Below are 24,241 nucleotides of genomic sequence, written 5' to 3'. Positions count from 1 at the left end.
CTCTTACACTGTTGGGTGCATTAACTACAAGCCAGTTCTTTTTTGACACTGTCAGAGAGGTTATAATTTTGGTTCACTCTCTCTGTTAGTTTGTGGCATGTCTCCCAAACATGTCAACAAAATTCAGATAAACTGGTGCACTTAGTTGTATGAAAAAAATCTTCAAAATTTCATGACTTTCTATCCTTATATATTGCATATTTACATGTAGGGGAGCAGCTCTGACTGCTGTGGTTCAGTTGGGAAAAAAGTGAGGGTAATTAATGCTAAACAAAATATGGATCTTGTGGTTCAAGTGTAGGAGGCTGTAGTGAGCTTTTACTCATAGCTTTAATGGGGAAAACAGCATGCAGAGAGTGTTGGTAGGTAAATGCCATAACTCTTTCAGTTTGATAATCCAAACAATTCCCTGCAGCTTTTTCAAACTGTCTTGTTTTCACTTGCAAAGTATTTCTCAGCATAAGCCTCATACACAAGTGTTTAAACAATTTATGAGTATGTTGTCTGCGATGAATATTTGATTACATCCAACAGCAACATCACCGTGGAGACAACAACAGGATTAATAATTTATTTGATGGAATATAAAAACTACCATAGAGTAAAATGTGTATGGATAAGCGCTTTGTTCCCATCAAACTGCTCAGTCACGACCTTATTACACGACTGTGGTGTTGTTTCACCGCAGGATGATAGTGATCCAACCTTTGCCTTGAAGTTTGCTAAGTTTAATCGGGGATTAATTAACAAGACTCAGAGCCTCCATGACACTGTAATTAAAAGTGTCAGGTGGGTCGCACCCACTTTGTCTAATGGGCTCACTCACAGTAATTACACCCGAGCGAGTCCAGAGGAGACGGGAAACTATGAATATTAAGTATTACAAACCTGCATGCCTGTACTCAAACACTGAACAAGACATATGTAAACACACACATCACTATACATAATCCCACAATCATACACACCCAGATACACATGCACATTCCTTTACAGCTGCAGAGATAAGGGGAAGCTGTAATTACGTAAACGGGCCACTTAATTATCAGAGGTCACATGTTGGTGAGCACTTGAGAAGCATTTTTTGAAGAGAGCGTGCAGTTCTTCCAGTGTCACCTCTATCTCTCTATACCTGCTCAGCTCTGCGTCTCCCCCTGCAGGTGAAGTTGAGTCGGTTATGTGAGCAGGACAAGATCCTGAAGGATCTGGAGGCGAGGATCAGCTCCCTGAAGGAGGACAAGGTAAAGACTCTGCTAGTTATTGTATATAGGTTCTCAGTCAGTTGAACCATCTCATTTTACCAGCTGACCTCAGTCAGTCTGAGTCTACACGCACATATGTTTGAAAATTAGAGGAAAGTTTACAATGATGGTGCTGCATTCAAGGACAGAGTTTTATTTGCTGCTATCAGCTGAGCCACAGAGGAGATTGATTTTACACACTCTGACTCTCAATTTCTTGACGGGAAAAGCTGAAACGAGGCCTCTGACCAGAAACACTTAGAACCCCAACTGAAGGAACTAAGTTTAACATAAGTAAGACAATACCACAGAAGTTGACTCATGATTGACAGTAGAAACATGCTGCCATCTGGAGGCATTTCAGGATACCTGTTACCCACTGAATAGTCACTGTAAGAGAGCAGTATCCTATAGTTGCCTTATTTGACCTCACCCTGCTTCTCTGCTCACACCTTCAGGACAAACTGGAGAGCGTACTGGATGTGTCCCACCAGCAGATGGAGCAGTTCCAGGAGCAGCCGACCCACGTCCACAAGATCGCCTATCAGCAGAGGCTGCTGCAGGAGGATCTGGTCACCATCAGGGCCCAGATATCTCGCCTCTCCACAGTATGTCTGCCTATGTGTGTGTGCATGTATGTTTATCTAAAAGTCAAATTTTAACATCCGGTCCAAATCTACTTAGATTAATTCTTAAGGTATTTACTGTGGATGTTTTTTTAACACTAGGTGCTGATCAAGAAATTAAACATTTTACTTGTTTACTTGTATTTTCAATTAATGTTTTGCAGTTTTTTACTGTACCCTTTCCAGCTAACACTTAAACCGAGTAAAAGATGAGGTGATTGCAGGTGGAGAAACAACAAACACCATTATAACCGTGTCTGTATGTGCGTTTGTGTGTGATGCAGGAGATGGCACAAGCCTGGGATGAGTACATCAGGCTGGAGAGATCAGTAGAGCAGTTGAGGACGGCGTTGCACGCACATATGAACCACAGCGCCACCCCTCAGGTGAGACCTGATTCTGTGGCTCAGAGTTCACCTCCAAACTACCAGATCTGGTTCTTCAAGTGGAGCATCTAGCCTTTCTCTCAGACTGGGTTTTGTATACAGTATGTGTGGATTCTGCGGAGGTGACGGTCTGTGTTTAGTTCCTCCTAAAGTTTTCCAGACAATTTGAAATCTTACTTCCTGTTTACCTTCCATGTCCTTTTATTAAATTCTTTCCACAGCATGTTTATAAATTATCAAATGTCTGACATTGAAAATCAAGTTGGTCCAAGGCTGAAGTGAAAGCTACAAATAACAGGCGAATGTTTGCATCCATGTGTAGCAAGAGAAAGCAGAGATGAAGCGCGAGCTGTGGAGGATCGAAGATGTGATGGCAGGACTGAGCGCCAGCAAAGCCAACTACAAGATCACCATTGACTCTGTCCAGAACCCAGGTGGGAAGACCAAAGCAGCCCAGCCCTGCGTGAATGATTCACAGTTGATGACAAATAGAAAAAGATGGGAAAAGAGTTTTTAAGATGCTACAAAGGTCCAGATTTATTGGTTTTAATCTTTAACATGATGCGTCTGTGTTTGCACATCCCACCAGAGAGGAAATTAGTGCCTTCGGTGTCGGACCCGGCAGTGCCTTCTCACAGCACAGAGGTCCAGCCTCCTCCTCGCAGCTCCATCCCCAGCATCCTCTCCCATACTTTGCCTCACAGCACTGTGCCAAAGTGGGTGAGTATCATGCTTCTGCTTGGAAAAACAACAGAGCAGTGGAGGTTAAGGAATGACTGCTGGGTTTAGTTTAATTGTTTGTTGTGCATCAGCAGTACAGCACCACTTACTGCACTTCAGAAATACTTTCTCCATTTGTGCCTGGTTACTGTCCAGGCAGAGGACAGCGCTCCACCCCGGCCACCACTGCCCCGCCTCTATGACTATGAAGAGACGCCCCCTGTGGTGCCTCCTCTCCCCAAAGAGGCCTCGGTCATTCGCCATACATCGGTGCGTGGACTAAAACGTCAATCAGATGAGAGAAAGAGGGACAGGGAGAGCGGGCAGTATGTTGTCAATGGAGACTGTAAGGTACGCTCGTGTTTAATCTTAAATTGAGGGATTTAACGTTCAGAAATCTAATCTGGTGTTTTGGATTCACATTCTTTACAACTCCTACTTTAGATGAAGACCATTAAGATTTCGCTGCCACTCCAACTTCCTGTCTAAACTTTTCTGCTTTCAGACGGACTTGCGATCGTACCTGAGTGAACCAGAGCTGCCAGGAATTAGTCACCACAACACCGGGTCTGACGTTGATTACCAGTATTTCCCAAACAAAGGTGTCTGGACAGTAACACGTGACATAAATATACTGCACATTTCCCTTTAACAAACCTTTTTATTAAGGCCAGTGATTCCCCAGCAGTGTCCCACAACCTGGCTGCAGCTTATTTTAAAATGCAAGCATAAATGCATGCATAATGATTCACACACTTGCATACAATTTTTACTTTACTCATTAAGAAGTGTAATGAGATGTGGTTGGTTGTGAAATTTGTTTTCAGCAAGTTTTAGATAAATTAATTAAAACTTTAAATATGTATTGGCAAGTGTGTTTGTGTTCAGGAAGACTCAAATTTTCATTAGAAATCCAATCTTCAGACTAGAGGCTTCATCAGTTAAAATGTGGAAAATGTAGTGCTTACCTTGGTAATAAATTCTACCTCAATAATTGAATTTTTCACCCTTGAGAGGAGCCTGATGTTTCGAGGAGACGGTCCACCATGTGGAGTGTTATTAAAATTCTTCTCAATTCGGTGACAATTTTTATAAAATAAAGACTCTAATTTTGTGAAAATGTTAATGTTTTTAATTAATTAAGTTACGGTAACAACAAACTTTGAGAGCATGTTTTCTAACTGCTGATGTGCACTGCTTTTTTCACAATGCAGATGAAACTAAACCAAACTGTGCTGCTTCTTTTCATGTTGTTAACAACTACGTCTGTCAGGCTCCTCATCTCAGCTGAACCAATCCAACTCCATCGCGTCCTACGTCACCCTAAGGAGAGGCCCTGGGACTTCTGCAGCCAGGGTGAGTCCAGACAAGAAGGATGGAGGTATCTGCAAATAACTGTGATCAGCTGGAGAAACTCAGTGTTTGCACAGGCCTGGTTTGTCAATCTAATGTTTTTTGATATATGTAACACAAATAGTATGTACAAGCACCATTTGATATGCAGGTTATAGACTTTCTGAGTGAATGATGGCAACAGATAGTCTTTGTAATTGTAATCAGGAAAACAGGCCAAGTCTTTAGTGTTTAAATCTGTTGCTTTCATTATTGCTATTTTCCATTTCTCCCTCATCATTTTGTTTACACTTGACTCCCACTACACTATTTCATTGTTCATATTCCTCCATCTCTCATCCTCTTTTCATTCTCTCTGCTTTTCATCTTCTCATATGCCACTAACCAATCATCTCCTCTCTCATTTCCATCCTGTTCCAATTCCCCTTGTTTCTCTTCTCCTTCCCTGTCTCACCAGGAGAGACCTAAGAGTGCCTTGGAGCTTCTGTCATCACCTACAGAGACCCTGCAGCTCCCGAGCAGCTATACTCGAGGCCGAATGACCGCTGAGGAGCAGCTGGAGCGGATGAAGCGGCACCAGAGGGCGCTGGTCCGCGAGCGGAAGAGGAACCTCAGCCAGGGGGAACGCTCCTCCACAGGCCTCTCCACCTCCACCATCACCAGCCAACGCTCCTCCTCCTCCTCCAGGCTGCCCTCCAACACCTCTGATCCTCCGCCCTCCGTACGTTACCACCCACCCCAGCGCAGCAGCAGCAGACACAGGGAGCACCACGTTCACCACCACTGCTGCTATGCCACCCTTCAGCCCCCAGCCACATAATAACCTTGCAGGAATGCTAACACACTAGCACTCTCTGCTGTGTAACCAGTGGTTGTTGACATTAGCCGCAAGCACTAACAAGCTAAAGGGCAGGACTGGCTACAGCTGGCTAGCTAGCTTGGTTAACGCTTTAAGAACAATGGGAGACAAAACGAGCACAGGGGATTGAGAGGAATGCTTGTCTAGTTTTGGACTGGGACAGAGTTGCTCCCTGTTTATTTTATTTTTTTAAAGGTTCAGGGGTTAAAGTGAACCTTGTTACCACTGCCCCCTGGTGGGACCTCACTGACGCAATTCTGAATGTAAATCCATTGAGAAAAGGAGGGAAAGGAAGGCACCACCCTGCCTTCCTTTCTCTGTTTTAATCACCAGAGAGTAGAGAGAAGAGCCCATTTATGTACATCTACATACCGTGTACTTGTACACTTTTATTTATTTACTGAGGGATATTTTCAGTATACAGTTGTACAGTTATATTTTGTAGAGATTTGGTATATAGAGCATATAGAGGAGTGGGGGAAATGTTGGAAAAAAGAAAAAAATAAGTTTTCAGGTTGATGAAATGAAGAAAGAGGCAATGCTAGTGGCACAAATCATGATCACACCTCCCTGCTTTCTTTTCTTCAGATGAAATCCAAGTGCCTTGTTTTGCTGATGATCCTTTTGCCTTTGTCCCAAATTTACCTCCTTAATCAACATTTTCAATCAATCATGGTTTGTTTAAAGCATATGTCTCCACTACAGAATTACAGAAACGATGCAAGAGCTAGCTTTAAGGTTGCTTTTCTGTGCGATCGCAGAATTAAGTCAGGGAGATGTGGGGACACTGCTGGTTTTAACCCCTAAAGGACTTTGACATTTAAACTAAAGCTAGATAACAGCTAGCTGTGCCCCTTGGTTTCAATGAGGAATGCTAACAATGCTAACACACCTGAGTGAAAAAAGTGATATAGTAACATCAGAAATGTCAAAGTCTTCCGTAAGATAGCATGACATATAATAACTACTAGATTGGTATAATAATTACAGGTTAAATATTCATAACCAGACTGCTGTGAGATCTGCCTGTAATCACACTACATTTCCCATAAATCCTTGATATCGAATTTCCCAATAACAGCGAGCAATACATAGCCTGTGATCTTCTGCCACTACTTTTCACCTCTTTTTAATGCATATAACCATAAAAGCCAGAGCATATTTTATTTTATCAACTCCACCAGCATAAAACATGTTTACACCATTTTATATTTGAAATAACATCCTCATTAATACAGCCTTTTCTTGTATGGACTTAAAGCTTATTGTTAACGTTTTACAGTGGTTGATAAATACATTGCCGCAATTAAAGATGGGAAGAGAAGCTGTGCTCTAACCTGAGTACTTTTAAGTGGCCTATGCTGTGCTGTTATATGCATCATAAGTATACAGGACAGGTTCAAGCAACTGGGCTGAAACGCAATAAAAAAAAAAAAAAAAACGTATGAACAAGGAGCAGACAACTTTGTCATGGTATGTGTGTGTGGTAAGTCAGAAAGGGACAGTATAGGTCATGTACAGTGGCAAGGTTTGACTGCTTTGCTTTAAACTAATTTGGGGCTGCAACAGTTATCAAAAAAAAAAAAAAACTTCATCAGTGTGTTATTTTTTGATTGATCTTTTTGTTAATAAAATCGCTGAAAATGATGAAAAATTATTGTTTTATTAGACCAACTGTCCAAACCCAGAGATATATAACATGCAGAAAAGCAGCAAAAACCTGCAGGTGTTTCCGTTTTTTTTACTTGATAAATTACGTAAAGAATTATCAAAACTGTTGAATAACGTCCTGTTGACAGACAAATCGAATAATCTTCACAGCGCTCTACACGTAGAAGATTCTTTTGAAAATCCGTGCTGTGTCGTACTCCAGTTTTGGTTCTCCACGGTGCTGCTGTCAGCTCCTTGTTTTTCTGACAAGTATTAATCTGGAGAGTTTGTCCGCCATATTGCTTTTATCCTTCCACAGCTACGTACAGTATATCAGCTCAAAGAGAAAAATAGTTACAGGAGGTTGCTCAGCTGAAGAGTAGAATTTATAGTAGAGAACTTAGAGAATCGAACAGCTAATCATCACCTAATTCTGTGTAACTGAGAAGCAACGCACAACTCTTTTCCCTTTTCTTTTCTATCATGTAGAGATTTGCACTCGACAATAAAGAGTTTCTTGCTTCTGAACCTCCTCTTGGCTGTCTTCTTCCTAATCTGCTGGGGGTTTTAATGAATCTGTGAATCTGCATGGTTTTCTTTCTCTCTGTCCTTTTTTTGTGTGCAATTGATTCTCCTGAGCACAACAAGGCATGGGATGCAGTGTTTCTCAGAGCATGTGAACACAGCAACAGATCAGACCCTGCTGCAGGCTACTGGAGTGGGAAGGATGCATGCATGGCTTTGATGCTCCTTGGATGGATACTTACAAGTACCCCTCACCACACACACACACACACACACACACACACACACACACACAAGTGCTCATCAGAAAATGAGAGAGTATTTTTATAGATGCAAATGTGCTGGTGTACATCAGGGAGAAGGATGTGGTATATATGTGTATGATTGCAGCTTCCAGAAACGCAGACTAATCATCAGCCTGGGTCCCTTCTGTCGTAATGATTCTAAACTCTAATTATTCCTGTTTGTTCAGGGGTGTTAAATTTGTATTTGTCTCCCTCTACCTGAGGCAAGACTCACTGCAGTGATATGTTATATTAAACCAAATAGCCCACAGCATCTCTGTATGGAGCACTCTTATACACAATACATGTTGTAGAAAACATCCAAACACTGTGGTATAAAATCCTGTAACCTAGTGAGACTATGGTGAAGAAGACCTCTATTCATGTTACAACAGTGTTACTGTCAGTGCTGGTTTTAACATCTCCCCATAAACCCCACTGCTTTTGCTCACAAAAAGATTGCCACTGCCCTTCTTTGCCCTGTCTGCCTCTGCTCCGTGTGGGTTTGTCTTTTCTTTCACTTGATTGAAAGTCATTTTTATTAACCCTCACTGATATATAAAAAATGCTAGGACTGCAACCAGTAATTACTTTTCCAAAAGTGGTAAAAATGCTCAAGATCACTTCTTCAAATTGCTTGTTTTGTCTGATCAACAGTTCCTAGTTGCTAACAAGTATTCAGTTTTGAGAAGATAGAACCAGTAAATTCTTTGCATTTTTAAAAAAAATTAGAGAAATTATTGCAAATTAATTTACTATCAGTTGAATAACTGATTAATCAACACAGGTAGAGGCATATTGCTTACATACAACTAGTTAAAACATATGTTCAGTAACACTGATGTTTTGTGATTAAATAACATCTGAAAAATGATGGTGGCACATCTGTTTTTCACAGTTATCTGGGTAGCTGTGTAATCCTGACTCCTGCCCTTTGTAGGTGTTTGATTGGCAGGAGGAGCGACTGGGGGCGGAGGGTCAGAGCGACGAAGGACGGAACCAAGTGAAGGAGAGAGGCAGGTTTCAATCAGATGAGTGGGTGACGGTGACGGCCACACGCATACGAGAGGTGGATGTTGAGCCTCTTGACTACGACCTGGACATCAGCCGAGAGGTAAACACACACCTGACTGATCTCTGTCTCAGTCCTGATAAATAAACATGGAAGGTGATTTCAGAAGCAGTCATTCCACGAGAGTCACAGGATCGAAGACGAAAAAAGCTCCTTTAATCCAATAATACCTCCACTGCTGCTGTGATGCATCAGGTTTAATATGCACTTAAAGGTCCCATGGATAGGTGTAAGTGTACTTAATTTTCTCCACCTCCAGTCCAATTTTGTTAAATCTTGTGATTGCACAAAGTATGTAAAGATTATATTACATCTACAATATTTCAGCCATGAAAAAAGGAATGTACAGCACATAAAACAAAGACATTTTTAACCTTCACTCTCTCTTTCTGTGAGTCAACACACAGGGATTTTCCATGAAAGTCAGGTTTTTGAAACAGGCAGGCATTGCCTTTGTCAATCACCAACCTGTTCCAAATGCAGTGTGTGGTATGCCCTGAAGGTTTTATTCACTTTGGAATAAAAGCAGCCACAGTCCCCTGCTTGAAAGTGGATACAGTTATTTTTGTGATTTAAATATCTTTATACAATGTCAGAAACCGTTAAATAGTATAATTTTCAACATGACAGGTTAGATATATTATGAATGGGGAAAAATGGCTAGTTCAACTGTTTATACAGTAAATTCTCATGCTAGTTTTTTCATGTACAGTCTGTGGTTTTAACTTAAGTTCCACAGGCTCAACTCCTGTAAGTATGTAGTAATGTAATAATAAAATCTGAGAGGGAATTCCTCACTGTCATCATGGACAATATATTACCAAGCAAATGACTTAATATCTGTTGTATATCTCCACTGTAATAGAAACACTGGAGAACACAAGAAGCCAATGGTTTTGGTGTAGCGCCCAATAAACCATGGCTGGAACTTAAACCTTGGGACTAACTAACTCTTTCTATCCAATATGCAGTTGTCCAAACCGCAAAAAGTTCCCATCCCAGAGCGCTACATAGAATCTGACCCTGACGAGCCTGCAAGTGCAGAGGAGCTGGAGGAACGTTCCCGCAGGGCCAAGCGCATCAAGAACCTCCTGGCCAAATCCAGGTAGACAACACTCAAAGGAGTGTTATGTCATGTTAGTTTTTGTTAGATCTTTGCTTTGGAGGCCCAGACAGTAACATAAAGAATACAGTAATGTTAGAAACAGGATCATTTTATCAAACTACCACTATATTGATTTTGAAGGAGACTGAATATGAAGCAAACGTACCAGTTCCCTCCAGTGTGCTTCTCTGAATAGTCACTCTGCTGTGTCATGTCTTCTAAAGGTGATTAGTCAGTTGTTTGAGTCCAATATGCCAAAAACTCCCTGGTTTACAGTTGTGTTTGTGTGTGTGCGTCCTTTCGACAGTGTTCAGAACTTACAGCCATCTGCACCATTAGACTTCAGTGAGCTGGACTCAGCTCTGCAGCAGCAGGAGAGGATCATGAACGTGTCTCAAACACTGGCCTCAGAGGCATCAAGGAAGAGCAGACTGGTTGCAGGTTAGTGTGCTCACCTCTTCCCTTGGCTTCATGCTGCATCTGAGACGACAGTAAACTCAAACTTTCGAGTGGAAACTTCAGAATTCTGAAAAACAGTGTTCACAGATCAGCTCTGAAAACAATTTGGATGCCTATGGTAACACCTTCACACTGTCTTGTTGTCTTTACCAGGAACACATTAACAAGTTATTGATGCTGCTTGCTGTGACTAAGACAGAACATGTCCTGTATTCGTAGACCCGTGGGCTAGTATACAAATGTCTTTCCAAAACGTTAGCACCTTCATTAATATACTAAGAATGTAAATATATCACATACAATAGTGAATGACCTGATAAAAGTAATTAAATAGTGTTACGCTTCCTACCAGTCATGACAGATGGGACCTGAACTTTCGTACAAGTTTCTGAGAATAAAAATCAAGCCTGTTCATGCATTCAAATATTTTTTCCTGAATTTGAGCCTGTAATTTTCGACTTTGTGACCTGTTGTGAATGCAGCATTAACCTCAGTATCAACCTTCACAGGTAGGGCATGTACCCTCTCCTAACGCTCCAGTTTAAATAGTCCTAGCTAGAGACAAATCAGCCTTCAGCAGCCCCATGGAGAAGATAAAAAAACAGCAGTGTAAACCTCCAATTAATTATAAAAAGACATACTGTGAATCTACAAACAAAAAACACAAAAAGAAAGCTATTTTCCCACTAGATACAGGCTGCCCGAGCCCAACTGTTGTTGTATAATAAATCTACCCTAGGCTGACAACATGTGATTTGTTGTTGTACCTGGTGTGCAGGGACTGAGTGGCTGGAGAGTCGGTGAGCATGGCTGGTCCAGGTATAACCTGCCATTTCCCTTTTTGGTGGTGTGGATTTGTTGTCTTGTGTGTCTCAGTATATGCTCTTTGATCAGAAATGTGCACAGATTACACTAAAAAAAGAGCCTTAAAAACTACTGATTTACACTTTCTTTTAAAATCTGCTAGTGATGTTCAGTATATACTATGTTTTTTGTCTCCTAAGTAAACCTAAGAAAATATTCTGTTGCACGATAACCACATATTACATTTTGTGCATAATGTGAGTGAGGAAACAGAAAAATAAAATAAATCAGTGAAAACAATACAATACTACTAGTAACATATTTTACCTTTGACAGAAGATTTTGTAGTTGTTGGAATTTCTTCCCTGTTTATATCAAGTCAGTGAAAAAATCTGTGTGCAGTCCTGGTTTCTCTGTTCTGGGCTCAGCTGTTGTTTTGATTAGTGTGGCTCTGGTGTCAAAAGGGCTGCTTCTGTGAAATGTGGTGACCTCCTGTGTGCAAATGGTGTTTTGGTGCAAGTTGTGTTCTCTATATAAATAAAAAAATACTTGATTGAACTCTTGCAGACCTACGAATGTGGTATTTTACTATAAATCAGTCTACATCAAATGGGTTGAGGTAAATCGATTCTTCTGTTTGTTTTACTGTGAGTTCAAGTTAAGCATTATATATATAACTGACCCAGGTATCAGATTTGCTAAAGTACACAAAACAATTTTCTTCTGGAAGCAGTTGGTCCTCATGAAAGCTACTGGAAACCTATTAAAATCAGAATTTCTTATGCAAATTAAGTATTTTAATTTGCATAAACACTTGTGATCCAAATTAAAGATATGTTTGCACCTATAAGATGTTGAGTGCAAGAGGAAATACTGATGTCTTCACTGTGTTTTCTTCTTCTCAGCCAAAGCTGCTGCAGAGCACTGATCCACAGCAACGACCAACACCACAAAACAGAAGAGATTCCTTGTGAAGGGGAAAGATCTAATCATTTTTCAGCAGTTACCAATGAATTGATTCACTTGTAACAAAGCCTTTTCATATGACTGAGAACTACATACATGTTTCTACAAGAGTGATGATTTGTAGATTTGAAATAGAGTCAAGTTTTACTGCTTCTGCACTTACATTGCACAACTAAGTAATTTATAACACGAGTGTTTTTTTGTTTTGTTTTGTTTTGTTTTTAAATCTGCAATTACTTGTTGTGCCATCTGGACTGTATTTTTTATCAGTTAACACAAAGACTGTAATGAAACATGCTCAGATAACAGTAGTAATGATCTGACATGATTTATTTATTTCATTCTGTGGCTTCACCTGCTTTTGATTTCTACTGTACATTTTCTCAACACTGTCACACAATGATCATGGTCCTATCAATCAACTCATATACAGTGGAATATAATGTAATAGATTAACACATGAAAAGTCATTACACAAAATAAATATTAGATAAAACAAGTTAATTATTTGTTGTCTGTGTTCTTTGAAAGTTTAAGATGGTTTTATTTTAAAAAAATATAATACACCTGTTAATGTTTTACACTGATACAAAACATTGTTCTTTGTCATAATATAAATAAAACATATACAGGATGATCCAGTGCTGTTCATTTTATATTGAGTTGTATATTGTTGCATAAAGTTGACATGCAGTTGTTCATACACCTACTCATGGAATGCAAATGGAAGAAAGAGAAAGGCTGCAGTAGCCTGAGCATAAAGATTGTTACAATGAAGCACTTGCTTCAAACCACCATCAAATCAGGTGCATCAACACACCTAAAATTTCCAACCAGCATACATTGTTTTAACTAATATCCACTTCCACCCACAACAAAAGAAATTCCCCACAAAGTAATAAATAGTTATTTACCCTTTTTAGATGAAGATTTGGTTCTGAAAGCAATTCATGTGCTTTTAGAAAAAGTGATTTGAAACAACAGACCACCTCTTCATTTTATGTTCTCACACCCAGCTGCTCTGGAAACAGTTCATGGATAAATAGCAAAACCATAGCAATGCTGTTATACATTCTAACAGTATTGTTTTTGGTATCTGTTGCTACTATAATGAATTTCAACTTAATGGCAAGTCCCTGAAATTAATTAATCAAAACCTCAATGTGATATTAGAAAACTAACTAACTAACTGACTAACTGGTTTAATTAGGCTTTTTCATTTACATTCATTTCAATTATATTTTACACGTTATGGATGTTTGCCTTACACTTTGTACATTTTCTTCGATAAAACTGTTGGTAATTCAACCAATCAGAACCGCTGCTTGGCGGTGCACAGTGACCCGACCGATTGGTTATTGTTGGCTTGCGTCATGTGTCGTCATTGTGAATGGTCCGCTGGGAGGAGCCTAGAGAGGCTCGGGGAAACAGATTAAAACCAACCTTTGAGTCGTGGCCTCGGTTTGTCCGTACTGTGGCAAAACTTTATCATCGAAGAAGCCTGGATCGAGCTTTGGAGCTCCCTTTTTGTCGAACTCTACTGGGGCTGGATGCTGAATACACCTGCGGCTCGAAGGTAAGGCTAAGGAGCTAGCGGCTAGCGTTAGCATTAGCCTTCTCTTTCAGTGATATCTTTTGACCTTAGCTCCATTCCAGCCGTTTATATCGCGTGGGTAAGAGTGTGTTTGTGTTTCCGTGACTGAGGCGTCCCTGACATGAGTTGTGGACCTCCAACGTGGACGGGTGAAAACACAAGGAGCTCTTGATAGGCCGTTTAAATCCATGTTGTGTTTGTCCAGTCATTTTGCCGACATCTTGCTCTTTGTAACTTTGTGAGCCATTTTGGTAATTTTAACACAGTTAGTAATGGTCTATCTTGTCCTTGTCGTTGCTTTGTGTCTATTTGTGGTCATTTTGTGTTACATTGCGTCTGTACCTGGTTGTGTTACACCTGGATGTCAACATTAGTGGCGAGCGTTAGCATTAGCCTTAGCTTTTGTAACGTCCCTGACGCGAGTTGTGGGCACTTTAAGGGGGCAAGGTAACCCTTTAGTTGTCTGTTTACAGCTCCGTTTGCATGCCTTTACAATACCGCTTCTTTGTAATTTAGTGTTCCATCTTGGTCATTTTAAGTCAGTTTATGGTGGATTATCATGTCGTTGTGATCATTTTGAGTGCGTTTGTGGTCTTATTGCACCACTTGGCTATTTTACATCTATTTATGGTCAGCTTCTTTGTCTCTTTGTGGTCGTTCTTACTGCGTCTCTGTAGTTCTCTGTCCATTCCTGATCATTTTACATTTCTTGTTTCATTATGGAAATTAACCAGGACTGAGGCCTCCAGGTAATTCACAAACAGCTTTACATCATCTGTCCAACACAGAGCACTGACATTAAACTGTTTATGCTCAGTAGTCAGTACATTAGAAAAGTGTTATAAATAGAAGTAATCTGCAAAATAAAAACAATGTATAAGTGATCTGTATTAATAGAAGTAATGTAAAAGTAATTAGCAATCTCAGAAGTAGTACAAAATATCTTAACTTCAGTCTGATTGTACATGATCAGGACTAGGCTAAACCGTACAAAACAGTATCAGTTCTACAAATAAAATATTGGAGTGAGTTGTTTGTAATGTGTGTTAATTTTAATTGTTGGTCAGAGAGTGATTTTAAAAATGTCTTTACACTGTATAAAGACCAGTTCTACACTTCTTTACTTAACTACTTTATTTTTTTCACAGAAGCTGCTGTTGAGATCTTTGTAAATTTGTTTTTTAAACAACACAAAACAAATTAACATTTAAGATATGTGTTAATAGGAAGGGGGTTTAAATGTGAAATAATGGTTCTGTTAGTGACTGTCTGTGGTGGAAGACATACACATAACAAAAGTTTAAATCTTGCATTCAAAACTGTACTTTACTGGTAGTGTTTATTGTTGTGCAGTTCACAGTAACATGACTGCTTCAGTGATTAGTTGATAGACACATAATTAGTAATCATTTTACTTTTTAACAAATATTTGTTGTTGTTGGTTCTTCAGGAGTAGACAGTTAACTGTTCATTTTCTGAGACAGCCCCCTAATGTTTGTTAAATGTTCTGGTTCAGCTGTAATGTTGAATATTTATCTGAGTTTTCATGGTTAAAGTATGGATGAAGAATAGGTAGTAGTGTATTGATCATTTTCCTTTGTATGTTTCTCTTTGATTTCCTCCAGGTGTCACCACTTCGTCCACGATATCGTCCACAATCACAGAGACATGGTCCGTGATCGGAGAGACATTGTTGAGGATGAGGGAGACATCGTCCACGATCAGAGACGTTGTCCACGATCGCAGAGACCTTGTCAAAGATGAGAGAGACGTTGTCCATGATCAGAGACATTGTCCCATGCTTCGTAGAGACCTTGCGATAGAATCGGCGGAGACGGGGGTCACCGATTTGACGGCACTGCCCGCGATCATGGAGACATTGTTGATGGTCACAGAGACAGCGTCTATGATCTCAGAGACATCGTCCACGATCACAAAGACATTGTCCATGATCACAGAGACTTTGTCCATAATCTCAGAGACATTGTCCGCGATCACAGAGACGTAGTCCACGATCGCAGAGAGCCGCCGTACAGTGAGGAAGTTCTTTGAGACCAGGACTGAGGCCTCCAGGTAATTCACAAACAGCTTTACATCAACTGTCCAACACAGAGCACTGACATTAAACTGTTTATGCTCAGTAGTCAGTATATTAGGAAAGTGTTATTTAGAAGTAATCTGCAAAATAAAAACTATGTATAAGTGATCTGTATTAATAGAAGTAATGTAAAAATAATTGTCAATCTCAGAAGTAGTACAAAATAAATCACAGTAGTAAGACATCAAAAACTGTTAAAAAAAAAAAAAAAAGTCATGATGTAGTAAGACAAAAAATGTCATGGTATAGTATAGTGTCTAGACCGTACTCTTTTATATTATTTAACAGAAAGAGACCCAACAGTTCCCACCATGAGCAACACTAGGCGACAATGGCAAGAAAAAACTTCCTTTAAGAGGTAGAAACCTTGAACAGAAGCAGACTAAGGGCGGGCGGGCATCTGCCTCAGCTGGTTGGGTAGTATAGTGAAGTATCAAAAATTCTATGAAAATAATATACTATAGTAAGGCATGAAGACGTCCTAGTATAATAAGGCATAAAATGTTTTGTTAACGTTTCTGGTCCATCTGTACTGTGAATATTTATCTGTGTTTTGGTGGTTAAACTGTTGATGAGGAATAGGTAGTAGTGTACTGATCATTTTCCTTTTTATGTTTCTCTTTGATTCCTCCAGGTGTCACCACTTCGTCCACGACATCGTCCACAATCGCAGAGACATGGTCCGTGATCGGAGAGACATTGTTGAGGATGAGGGAGACATCGTCCACGATCAGAGACGTTGTCCATGTTCGCAGAGACCTTGTCAAAGATGAGAGAGACGTTGTCCATGATCAGAGACATTGTCCCATGCTTCGTAGAGACCTTGCGATAGAATCGGCGGAGACGGGGGTCACCGATTTGACGGCACTGCCCGCGATCATGGAGACATTGTTGATGGTCACAGAGACAGCGTCTATGATCTCAGAGACATCGTCCACGATCACAAAGACATTGTCCATGATCACAGAGACTTTGTCCATAATCTCAGAGACATTGTCCGCGATCACAGAGACGTAGTCCACGATCGCAGAGAGCCGCCGTACAGTGAGGAAGTTCTTTGAGACCAGGACTGAGGCCTCCAGGTAATTCACAAACAGCTTTACATCAACTGTCCAACACAGAGCACTGACATTAAACTGTTTATGCTCAGTAGTCAGTATATTAGGAAAGTGTTATTTAGAAGTAATCTGCAAAATAAAAACTATGTATAAGTGATCTGTATTAATAGAAGTAATGTAAAAATAATTGTCAATCTCAGAAGTAGTACAAAATAAATCACAGTAGTAAGACATCAAAAACTGTTAAAAAAAAAAAAAAGTCATGATGTAGTAAGACAAAAAATGTCATGGTATAGTATAGTGTCTAGACCGTACTCTTTTATATTATTTAACAGAAAGAGACCCAACAGTTCCCACCATGAGCAACACTAGGCGACAATGGCAAGAAAAAACTTCCTTTAAGAGGTAGAAACCTGAACAGAAGCAGACTAAGGGTGGGCGGGCGGGCATCTGCCTCAGCTGGTTGGGTAGTATAGTGAAGTATCAAAAATTCTATGAAAATAATATACTATAGTAAGGCATGAAGACGTCCTAAGCAGACTAAGGGTGGGCGGGCGGGCATCTGCCTCAGCTGGTTGGGTAGTATAGTGAAGTATCAAAAATTCTATGAAAATAATATACTATAGTAAGGCATGAAGACGTCCTAGTATAATAAGGCATAAAATGTTTTGTTAACGTTTCTGGTCCATCTGTACTGTGAATATTTATCCGTGTTTTGGTGGTTAAACTGTTGATGAGGAATAGGTAGTAGTGTACTGATCATTTTCCTTTTTATGTTTCTCTTTGATTCCTCCAGGTGTCACCACTTCGTCCACGACATCGTCCACAATCGCAGAGACATGGTCCGTGATCGGAGAGACATTGTTGAGGATGAGGGAGACATCGTCCACGATCAGAGACGTTGTCCATGTTCGCAGAGACCTTGTCAAAGATGAGAGAGACGTTGTCCATGATCAGAGACATTGTCCCATGCTTCGTAGAGACCTTGCGATAGAATCGGCGGAGACGGGGGTCACCGATTTGACGGCACTGCCCGCGATCATGGAGACATTGTTGATGGTCACAGAGACAGCGTCTATGATCTCAGAGACATCGTCCACGATCACAAAGACATTGTCCATGATCACAGAGACTTTGTCCATAATCTCAGAGACATTGTCCGCGATCACAGAGACGTAGTCCACGATCACAGAGAGTCTTTGTACAATAAAGAAGTTCTTTGAGACCAGGACTGAGGCCTCCAGGTAATTCACAAACAGCTTTACATCAACTATCCAACACAGAGCACTGACATTAAACTGTTTATGCTCAGTAGTCAGTATATTAGGAAAGTGTTATTTAAAAGTAATCTGTAAAATAAAAACAATGTATAAGTGATCTATATTAATGGAAGTAATGTAAAAATAATTGGCAATCTCAGAAGTAGTACAAAATATCTTAACTTCAGTTTGATTGTACATGATCAGGACTAGACTAAACCGTACAAAACAGTATCAGTTCTACAAATAAAATATTGGAGTGAGTTGTTCGTAATGTGTGTTAATTTTAATTGTTGGTCAGAGAGTGATTTTAAAAATGTCTTTACACTGTATAAAGACCAGTTCTACACTTCTTTACTTAACTACTTTATTTTTTTCACAGAAGCTGCTGTTAAGATCTTTGTAAATTTGTTTTTAAACAACACAAAACAAATTAACATTTAAGATATGTGTTAATAGGAAGGGGGTTTAAATGTGAAATAATGGTTCTGTTAGTGACTGTCTGTGGTGGAAGACATACACATAACAAAAGTTTAAATCTTGCATTCAAAAATGTACTTTACTGGTAGTGTTTATTGTTGTGCAGTTCACAGTAACATGACTGCTTCAGTGATTAGTTGATAGACACATAATTAGTAATCATTTTACTTTTTAACAAATATTTGTTGTTGTTGGTTCTTCAGGAGTAGACAGTTAACTGTTCATTTTCTGAGACAGCCCCCTAATGTTTGTTAAATGTTCTGGTTCAGCTGTAATGTTGAATATTTATCTGAGTTTTCATGGTTAAAGTATGGATGAAGAATAGGTAGTAGTGTATTGATCATTTTCCTTTGTATGTTTCTCTTTGATTTCCTCCAGGTGTCACCACTTCGTCCACGACATCGTCCACAATCGCAGAGACATGGTCCGTGATCGGAGAGACATTGTTGAGGATGAGGGAGACATCGTCCACGATCAGAGACGTTGTCCACGATCGCAGAGACCTTGTCAAAGATGAGAGAGACGTTGTCCATGATCAGAGACATTGTCCCATGCTTCGTAGAGACCTTGCGATAGAATCGGCGGAGACGGGGGTCACCGATTTGACGGCACTGCCCGCGATCATGGAGACATTGTTGATGGTCACAGAGACAGCGTCTATGATCTCAGAGACATCGTCCACGATCACAAAGACATTGTCCATGATCACAGAGACTTTGTCCATAATCTCAGAGACATTGTCCGCGATCACAGAGACGTAGTCCACGATCGCAGAGAGCCGCCGTACAGTGAGGAAGTTCTTTGAGACCAGGACTGAGGCCTCCAGGTAATTCACAAACAGCTTTACATCAACTGTCCAACACAGAGCACTGACATTAAACTGTTTATGCTCAGTAGTCAGTATATTAGGAAAGTGTTATTTAGAAGTAATCTGCAAAATAAAAACAATGTATAAGTGATCTATATTAATAGAAGTAATGTAAAAATAATTGTCAATCTCAGAAGTAGTACAAAATAAATCACAGTAGTAAGACATCAAAAACTGTTAAAAAAAAAAAAAAAGTCATGATGTAGTAAGACAAAAAATGTCATGGTATAGTATAGTGTCTAGACCGTACTCTTCTATATTATTTAACAGAAAGAGACCCAACAATTCCCACCATGAGCAACACTAGGCGACAATGGCAAGAAAAAACTTCCTTTAAGAGGTAGAAACCTTGAACAGAAGCAGACTAAGGGTGGGCGGGCGGGCATCTGCCTCAGCTGGTTGGGTAGTATAGTGAAGTATCAAAAATTCTATGAAAATAATATACTATAGTAAGGCATGAAGACGTCCTAGTATAATAAGGCATAAAATGTTTTGTTAACGTTTCTGGTCCATCTGTACTGTGAATATTTATCTGTGTTTTGGTGGTTAAACTGTTGATGAGGAATAGGTAGTAGTGTACTGATCATTTTCCTTTTTATGTTTCTCTTTGATTCCTCCAGGTGTCACCACTTCGTCCACGACATCGTCCACAATCGCAGAGACATGGTCCGTGATCGGAGAGACATTGTTGAGGATGAGGGAGACATCGTCCACGATCAGAGACGTTGTCCACGATCGCAGAGACCTTGTCAAAGATGAGAGAGACGTTGTCCATGATCAGAGACATTGTCCCATGCTTCGTAGAGACCTTGCGATAGAATCGGCGGAGACGGGGGTCACCGATTTGACGGCACTGCCCGCGATCATGGAGACATTGTTGATGGTCACAGAGACAGCGTCTATGATCTCAGAGACATCGTCCACGATCACAAAGACATTGTCCATGATCACAGAGACTTTGTCCATAATCTCAGAGACATTGTCCGCGATCACAGAGACGTAGTCCACGATCGCAGAGAGCCGCCGTACAGTGAGGAAGTTCTTTGAGACCAGGACTGAGGCCTCCAGGTAATTCACAAACAGCTTTACATCATCTGTCCAACACAGAGCACTGACATTAAACTGTTTATGCTCAGTAGTCAATATATTAGGAAAGTGTTATTTAGAAGTAATCTGCAAAATAAAAACTATGTATAAGTGATCTGTATTAATAGAAGTAATGTAAAAATAATTGGCAATCTCAGAAGTAGTACAAAATAAATCACAGTAGTAAGACATCAAAAACTGTTAAAAAAAAAAAAAGTCATGATGTAGTAAGACAAAAAATGTCATGGTATAGTATAGTGTCTAGACCGTACTCTTCTATATTATTTAACAGAAAGAGACCCAACAATTCCCACCATGAGCAACACTAGGCGACAATGGCAAGAAAAAACTTCCTTTAAGAGGTAGAAACCTTGAACAGAAGCAGACTAAGGGTGGGCGGGCGGGCATCTGCCTCAGCTGGTTGGGTAGTATAGTGAAGTATCAAAAATTCTATGAAAATAATATACTATAGTAAGGCATGAAGACGTCCTAGTATAATAAGGCATAAAATGTTTTGTTAACGTTTCTGGTCCATCTGTACTGTGAATATTTATCTGTGTTTTGGTGGTTAAACTGTTGATGAGGAATAGGTAGTAGTGTACTGATCATTTTCCTTTTTATGTTTCTCTTTGATTCCTCCAGGTGTCACCACTTCGTCCACGACATCGTCCACAATCGCAGAGACATGGTCCGTGATCGGAGAGACATTGTTGAGGATGAGGGAGACATCGTCCACGATCAGAGACGTTGTCCACGATCGCAGAGACCTTGTCAAAGATGAGAGAGACGTTGTCCATGATCAGAGACATTGTCCCATGCTTCGTAGAGACCTTGCGATAGAATCGGCGGAGACGGGGGTCACCGATTTGACGGCACTGCCCGCGATCATGGAGACATTGTTGATGGTCACAGAGACAGCATCTATGATCTCAGAGACATCGTCCACGATCACAAAGACATTGTCCATGATCACAGAAACTTTGTCCATAATCTCAGAGACATTGTCCGCGATCACAGAGACGTAGTCCACGATCACAGAGAGTCTTTGTACAATAAAGAAGTTCTTTGACATCAGGACTGAGGTGTCCAGGTAATTCACAAACAGCTTTACATCAACTGTCCAACACAGAGCACTGACATTAAACTGTTTATGCTCAGTAGTCAGTATATTAGGAAAGTGTAATATTAAGAATAATATGCAATAAAAAAATAATTTATAAATAGTAATATGAAAGTAATTAGCAATATCAGAAGTAAGATATAATTGTCAAAGAAATCTGTCATTATATGTAGTTTGCAATATTAAAAGTTATCTGTAAATTTAGAAGTAATATGTAATAGTAAGTAATCTGGTAAGTAATCTAAAATTAGAATGAACAGTAAAAGTAATATGTAATATAAAAGCAATGCGGAAGTAATAGTAATCCAAAATAGCAGTAAAAATGTCACACTATAATAAGACATCAAAAATGCCAAAAGTGATCAAAAATATCAAACTCATCAGAACCAACAAATGCTAAATTGTCCTTCTTGGATTGTTATTGTTAAGGACCAGTAAAAATTGGATTGAAAAACATCTTAACTTCAGTTTGTTTGTACATGATCAGGAATTCTTAATTATGTGTATGTACTAGACACACTGGACTACACCGTACAAAACAATATCAGTTCTACAAATAAAATATTGGAGTGAGTTGTTCATAACGTGTTAATTTTAATTGTTGGTCAGAGAGTGATTTTAAAAATGTCTTTACACTGTATAAAGACCAGTTCTACACTTCTTTACTTAACTACTTTATTTTTTTCACAGAAGCTGCTGTTAAGATCTTTGTAAATTTGTTTTTAAACAACACAAAACAAATTAACATTTAAGATATGTGTTAATAGGAAGGGGGTTTAAATGTGAAATAATGGTTCTGTTAGTGACTGTCTGTGGTGGAAGACATACACATAACAAAAGTTTAAATCTTGCATTCAAAAATGTACTTTACTGGTAGTGTTTATTGTTGTGCAGTTCACAGTAACATACATGATTGCTTAAGTGATTAGTTGGTAGACACATAATTAATAATCATTTTACTTTTTAACAAATATTTGTTGTTGTTGGTTCTTCAGGAGTAGACAGTTAACTGTTCATTTTCTGAGATAGCCCCCTAATGTTTGTTAAATGTTCTGGTTCAGCTGTAATGTTGAATATTTATCTGAGTTTTCATGGTTAAAGTATGGATGAAGAATAGGTAGTAGTGTATTGATCATTTTCCTTTGTATGTTTCTCTTTGATTCCTCCAGGTGTCACCACTTCGTCCATGTCATCGTCCACGATCGCAGAGACATGGTCCATGATCGGAGAGACATTGTTGAGGATGAGGGAGACATTCTCCACGATCAGAGACATTGTCCATGATCGCAGAGACCTTGTCAAAGATGAGAGAGACGTTTTCCATGATCAGAGACATTGTCCCATGCTTCGAAGAGCTCTGCGCAAGAATCGGTAGAGACACTGTGGTTCCTCGATTCGACGGCATGATCATGGAGACATTGTTGATGGTCACAGAGACTTTGTCCATAATCTCAGAGACATTGTCCGTGATCACAGGGATGCAGTCCATGATTGCAGAGAGCCACCGTACAATGAGGAAGCTCTTTGAGACCAGGACAGAGGCCTCCAGGTAATTCACAAACAGCTTTACATCAACTGTCCAACACAGAGCACTGATATTAAACTGTTTATGCTCAGTAGTCAGGATATTAGGAAAGTGTTATAAATAGAAGTAATTTGCAAAATAAAAACAATGTAATTTGTATTAATAGAAGTAATGTAAAAGTTAGTCAGAAGTAATACAAAATAAATCACAGTAGTAAGACATCTGTCAAACAAAGTCAATAAGGCATAAAAAAGATGTCATAGTGTAGTAAGGCATCAAAAAGGTCATGAAATCATCCAAAAATGTCATAGGGTAGTAAGGTGTCAAAAAACATCATAGTATAGAATGACATTAAAAACCATCAAAAAATGTCAAATTATAAGGTAAAAATGTGTCACATGTCAAAGCGTCAAAAAGCATTTTAGTATTATAAGATGTTAAAAATGGTCAAAAAAATGTCATAGTATAGTTAGGTGTCAAAAACTCAAAAAATGTCATAGTATAGTAAGGCACCAAAACTTTCATAGTATATTAAGGTGTCAAAAATGGTCAAAACATTTCACAGTATAGTAAGGCATCAAAAAATGTCATAGGGTAGTAAGGAGTCAAAAATGGTCAAAAAGTGTCATACTATAGTAATGTGTCAAAAAACGGCAAAAAATGGTCAAAAACTACAGTATCATAAGGTGTCAAAAACGACCAAAAAATGCGATAGTATAATAAGGCGTCAAAAACTGTCAGAGTATGGTAAGGCATCGAAAATTATCAAAAAATTTCAAAGTATAGTAAGGTGTCAAAAAACGTCATAGTAAGGTGTCAAAAACTGTCAAAAAATATCATAGTGTAGTAAGGCGTTGAAAACTGTCAAAAAATGTCATAGTACAGTAAGGTATCAAAAATGTTATAATATAGTAAGGTGTCAAAAACTGTCAAAAAATGTCATAGTATAGTAAGGTGCCAAAAACTGTCAAAAAATATCATGGTGTAGTGAGGTGTCAAAAAATGTCATCGTATAGTAAGGTGCCAAAAATATAGTACTGTAAGGCGTCAAAAACTGTCAAGAAATGTCATAGTACAGTAAGGCGTTGAAAACTGTCAAAAAA

General features: G+C 39.3%; 1 protein-coding gene and 1 long non-coding RNA gene across 3 annotated transcripts in view; both read left to right on the top strand.

Annotated features, from left to right (window-relative positions):
- The window catches only part of plekha7a (pleckstrin homology domain containing, family A member 7a), a 123,668-nt gene extending 110,981 nt beyond the window's left edge, over positions 1–12,687 (top strand). The window contains 14 exon segments of the mRNA XM_051073171.1: positions 1,161–1,241; positions 1,700–1,849; positions 2,152–2,253; positions 2,576–2,687; positions 2,843–2,973; positions 3,130–3,324; positions 3,479–3,575; positions 4,247–4,329; positions 4,784–5,047; positions 8,585–8,758; positions 9,688–9,821; positions 10,129–10,262; positions 11,059–11,099; positions 11,990–12,687. Coding sequence (XP_050929128.1) covers positions 1,161–1,241; positions 1,700–1,849; positions 2,152–2,253; positions 2,576–2,687; positions 2,843–2,973; positions 3,130–3,324; positions 3,479–3,575; positions 4,247–4,329; positions 4,784–5,047; positions 8,585–8,758; positions 9,688–9,821; positions 10,129–10,262; positions 11,059–11,084 — 1,683 coding nt within the window. The 3' untranslated portion in view covers positions 11,085–11,099; positions 11,990–12,687.
- Positions 12,688–13,440: 753 nt separating this feature from the next.
- Positions 13,441–24,241, top strand: part of LOC127142885 (uncharacterized) — a 17,559-nt gene continuing 6,758 nt past the window's right edge. The window contains exons 1-8 of one of the 2 annotated variants that reach the window (XR_007813985.1): positions 13,441–13,626; positions 15,270–15,717; positions 16,377–16,824; positions 17,597–18,044; positions 18,918–19,365; positions 20,028–20,475; positions 21,136–21,583; positions 22,783–23,162. This is a non-coding gene — a long non-coding RNA (uncharacterized LOC127142885). The remainder of the gene's footprint in view (positions 13,627–15,269; positions 15,718–16,376; positions 16,825–17,596; positions 18,045–18,917; positions 19,366–20,027; positions 20,476–21,135; positions 21,584–22,782; positions 23,163–24,241) is intronic. The other variant, XR_007813986.1, reaches the window with a different exon arrangement.

Source organism: Lates calcarifer, linkage group LG10 (assembly GCF_001640805.2).
Source record: "Lates calcarifer isolate ASB-BC8 linkage group LG10, TLL_Latcal_v3, whole genome shotgun sequence".
Classification (NCBI taxonomy): Eukaryota; Metazoa; Chordata; class Actinopteri; family Centropomidae; genus Lates; species Lates calcarifer.
The sequence above is the reverse complement of the archived record's forward strand: the minus strand, read 5'-3'. Positions and strand labels throughout refer to the sequence as shown.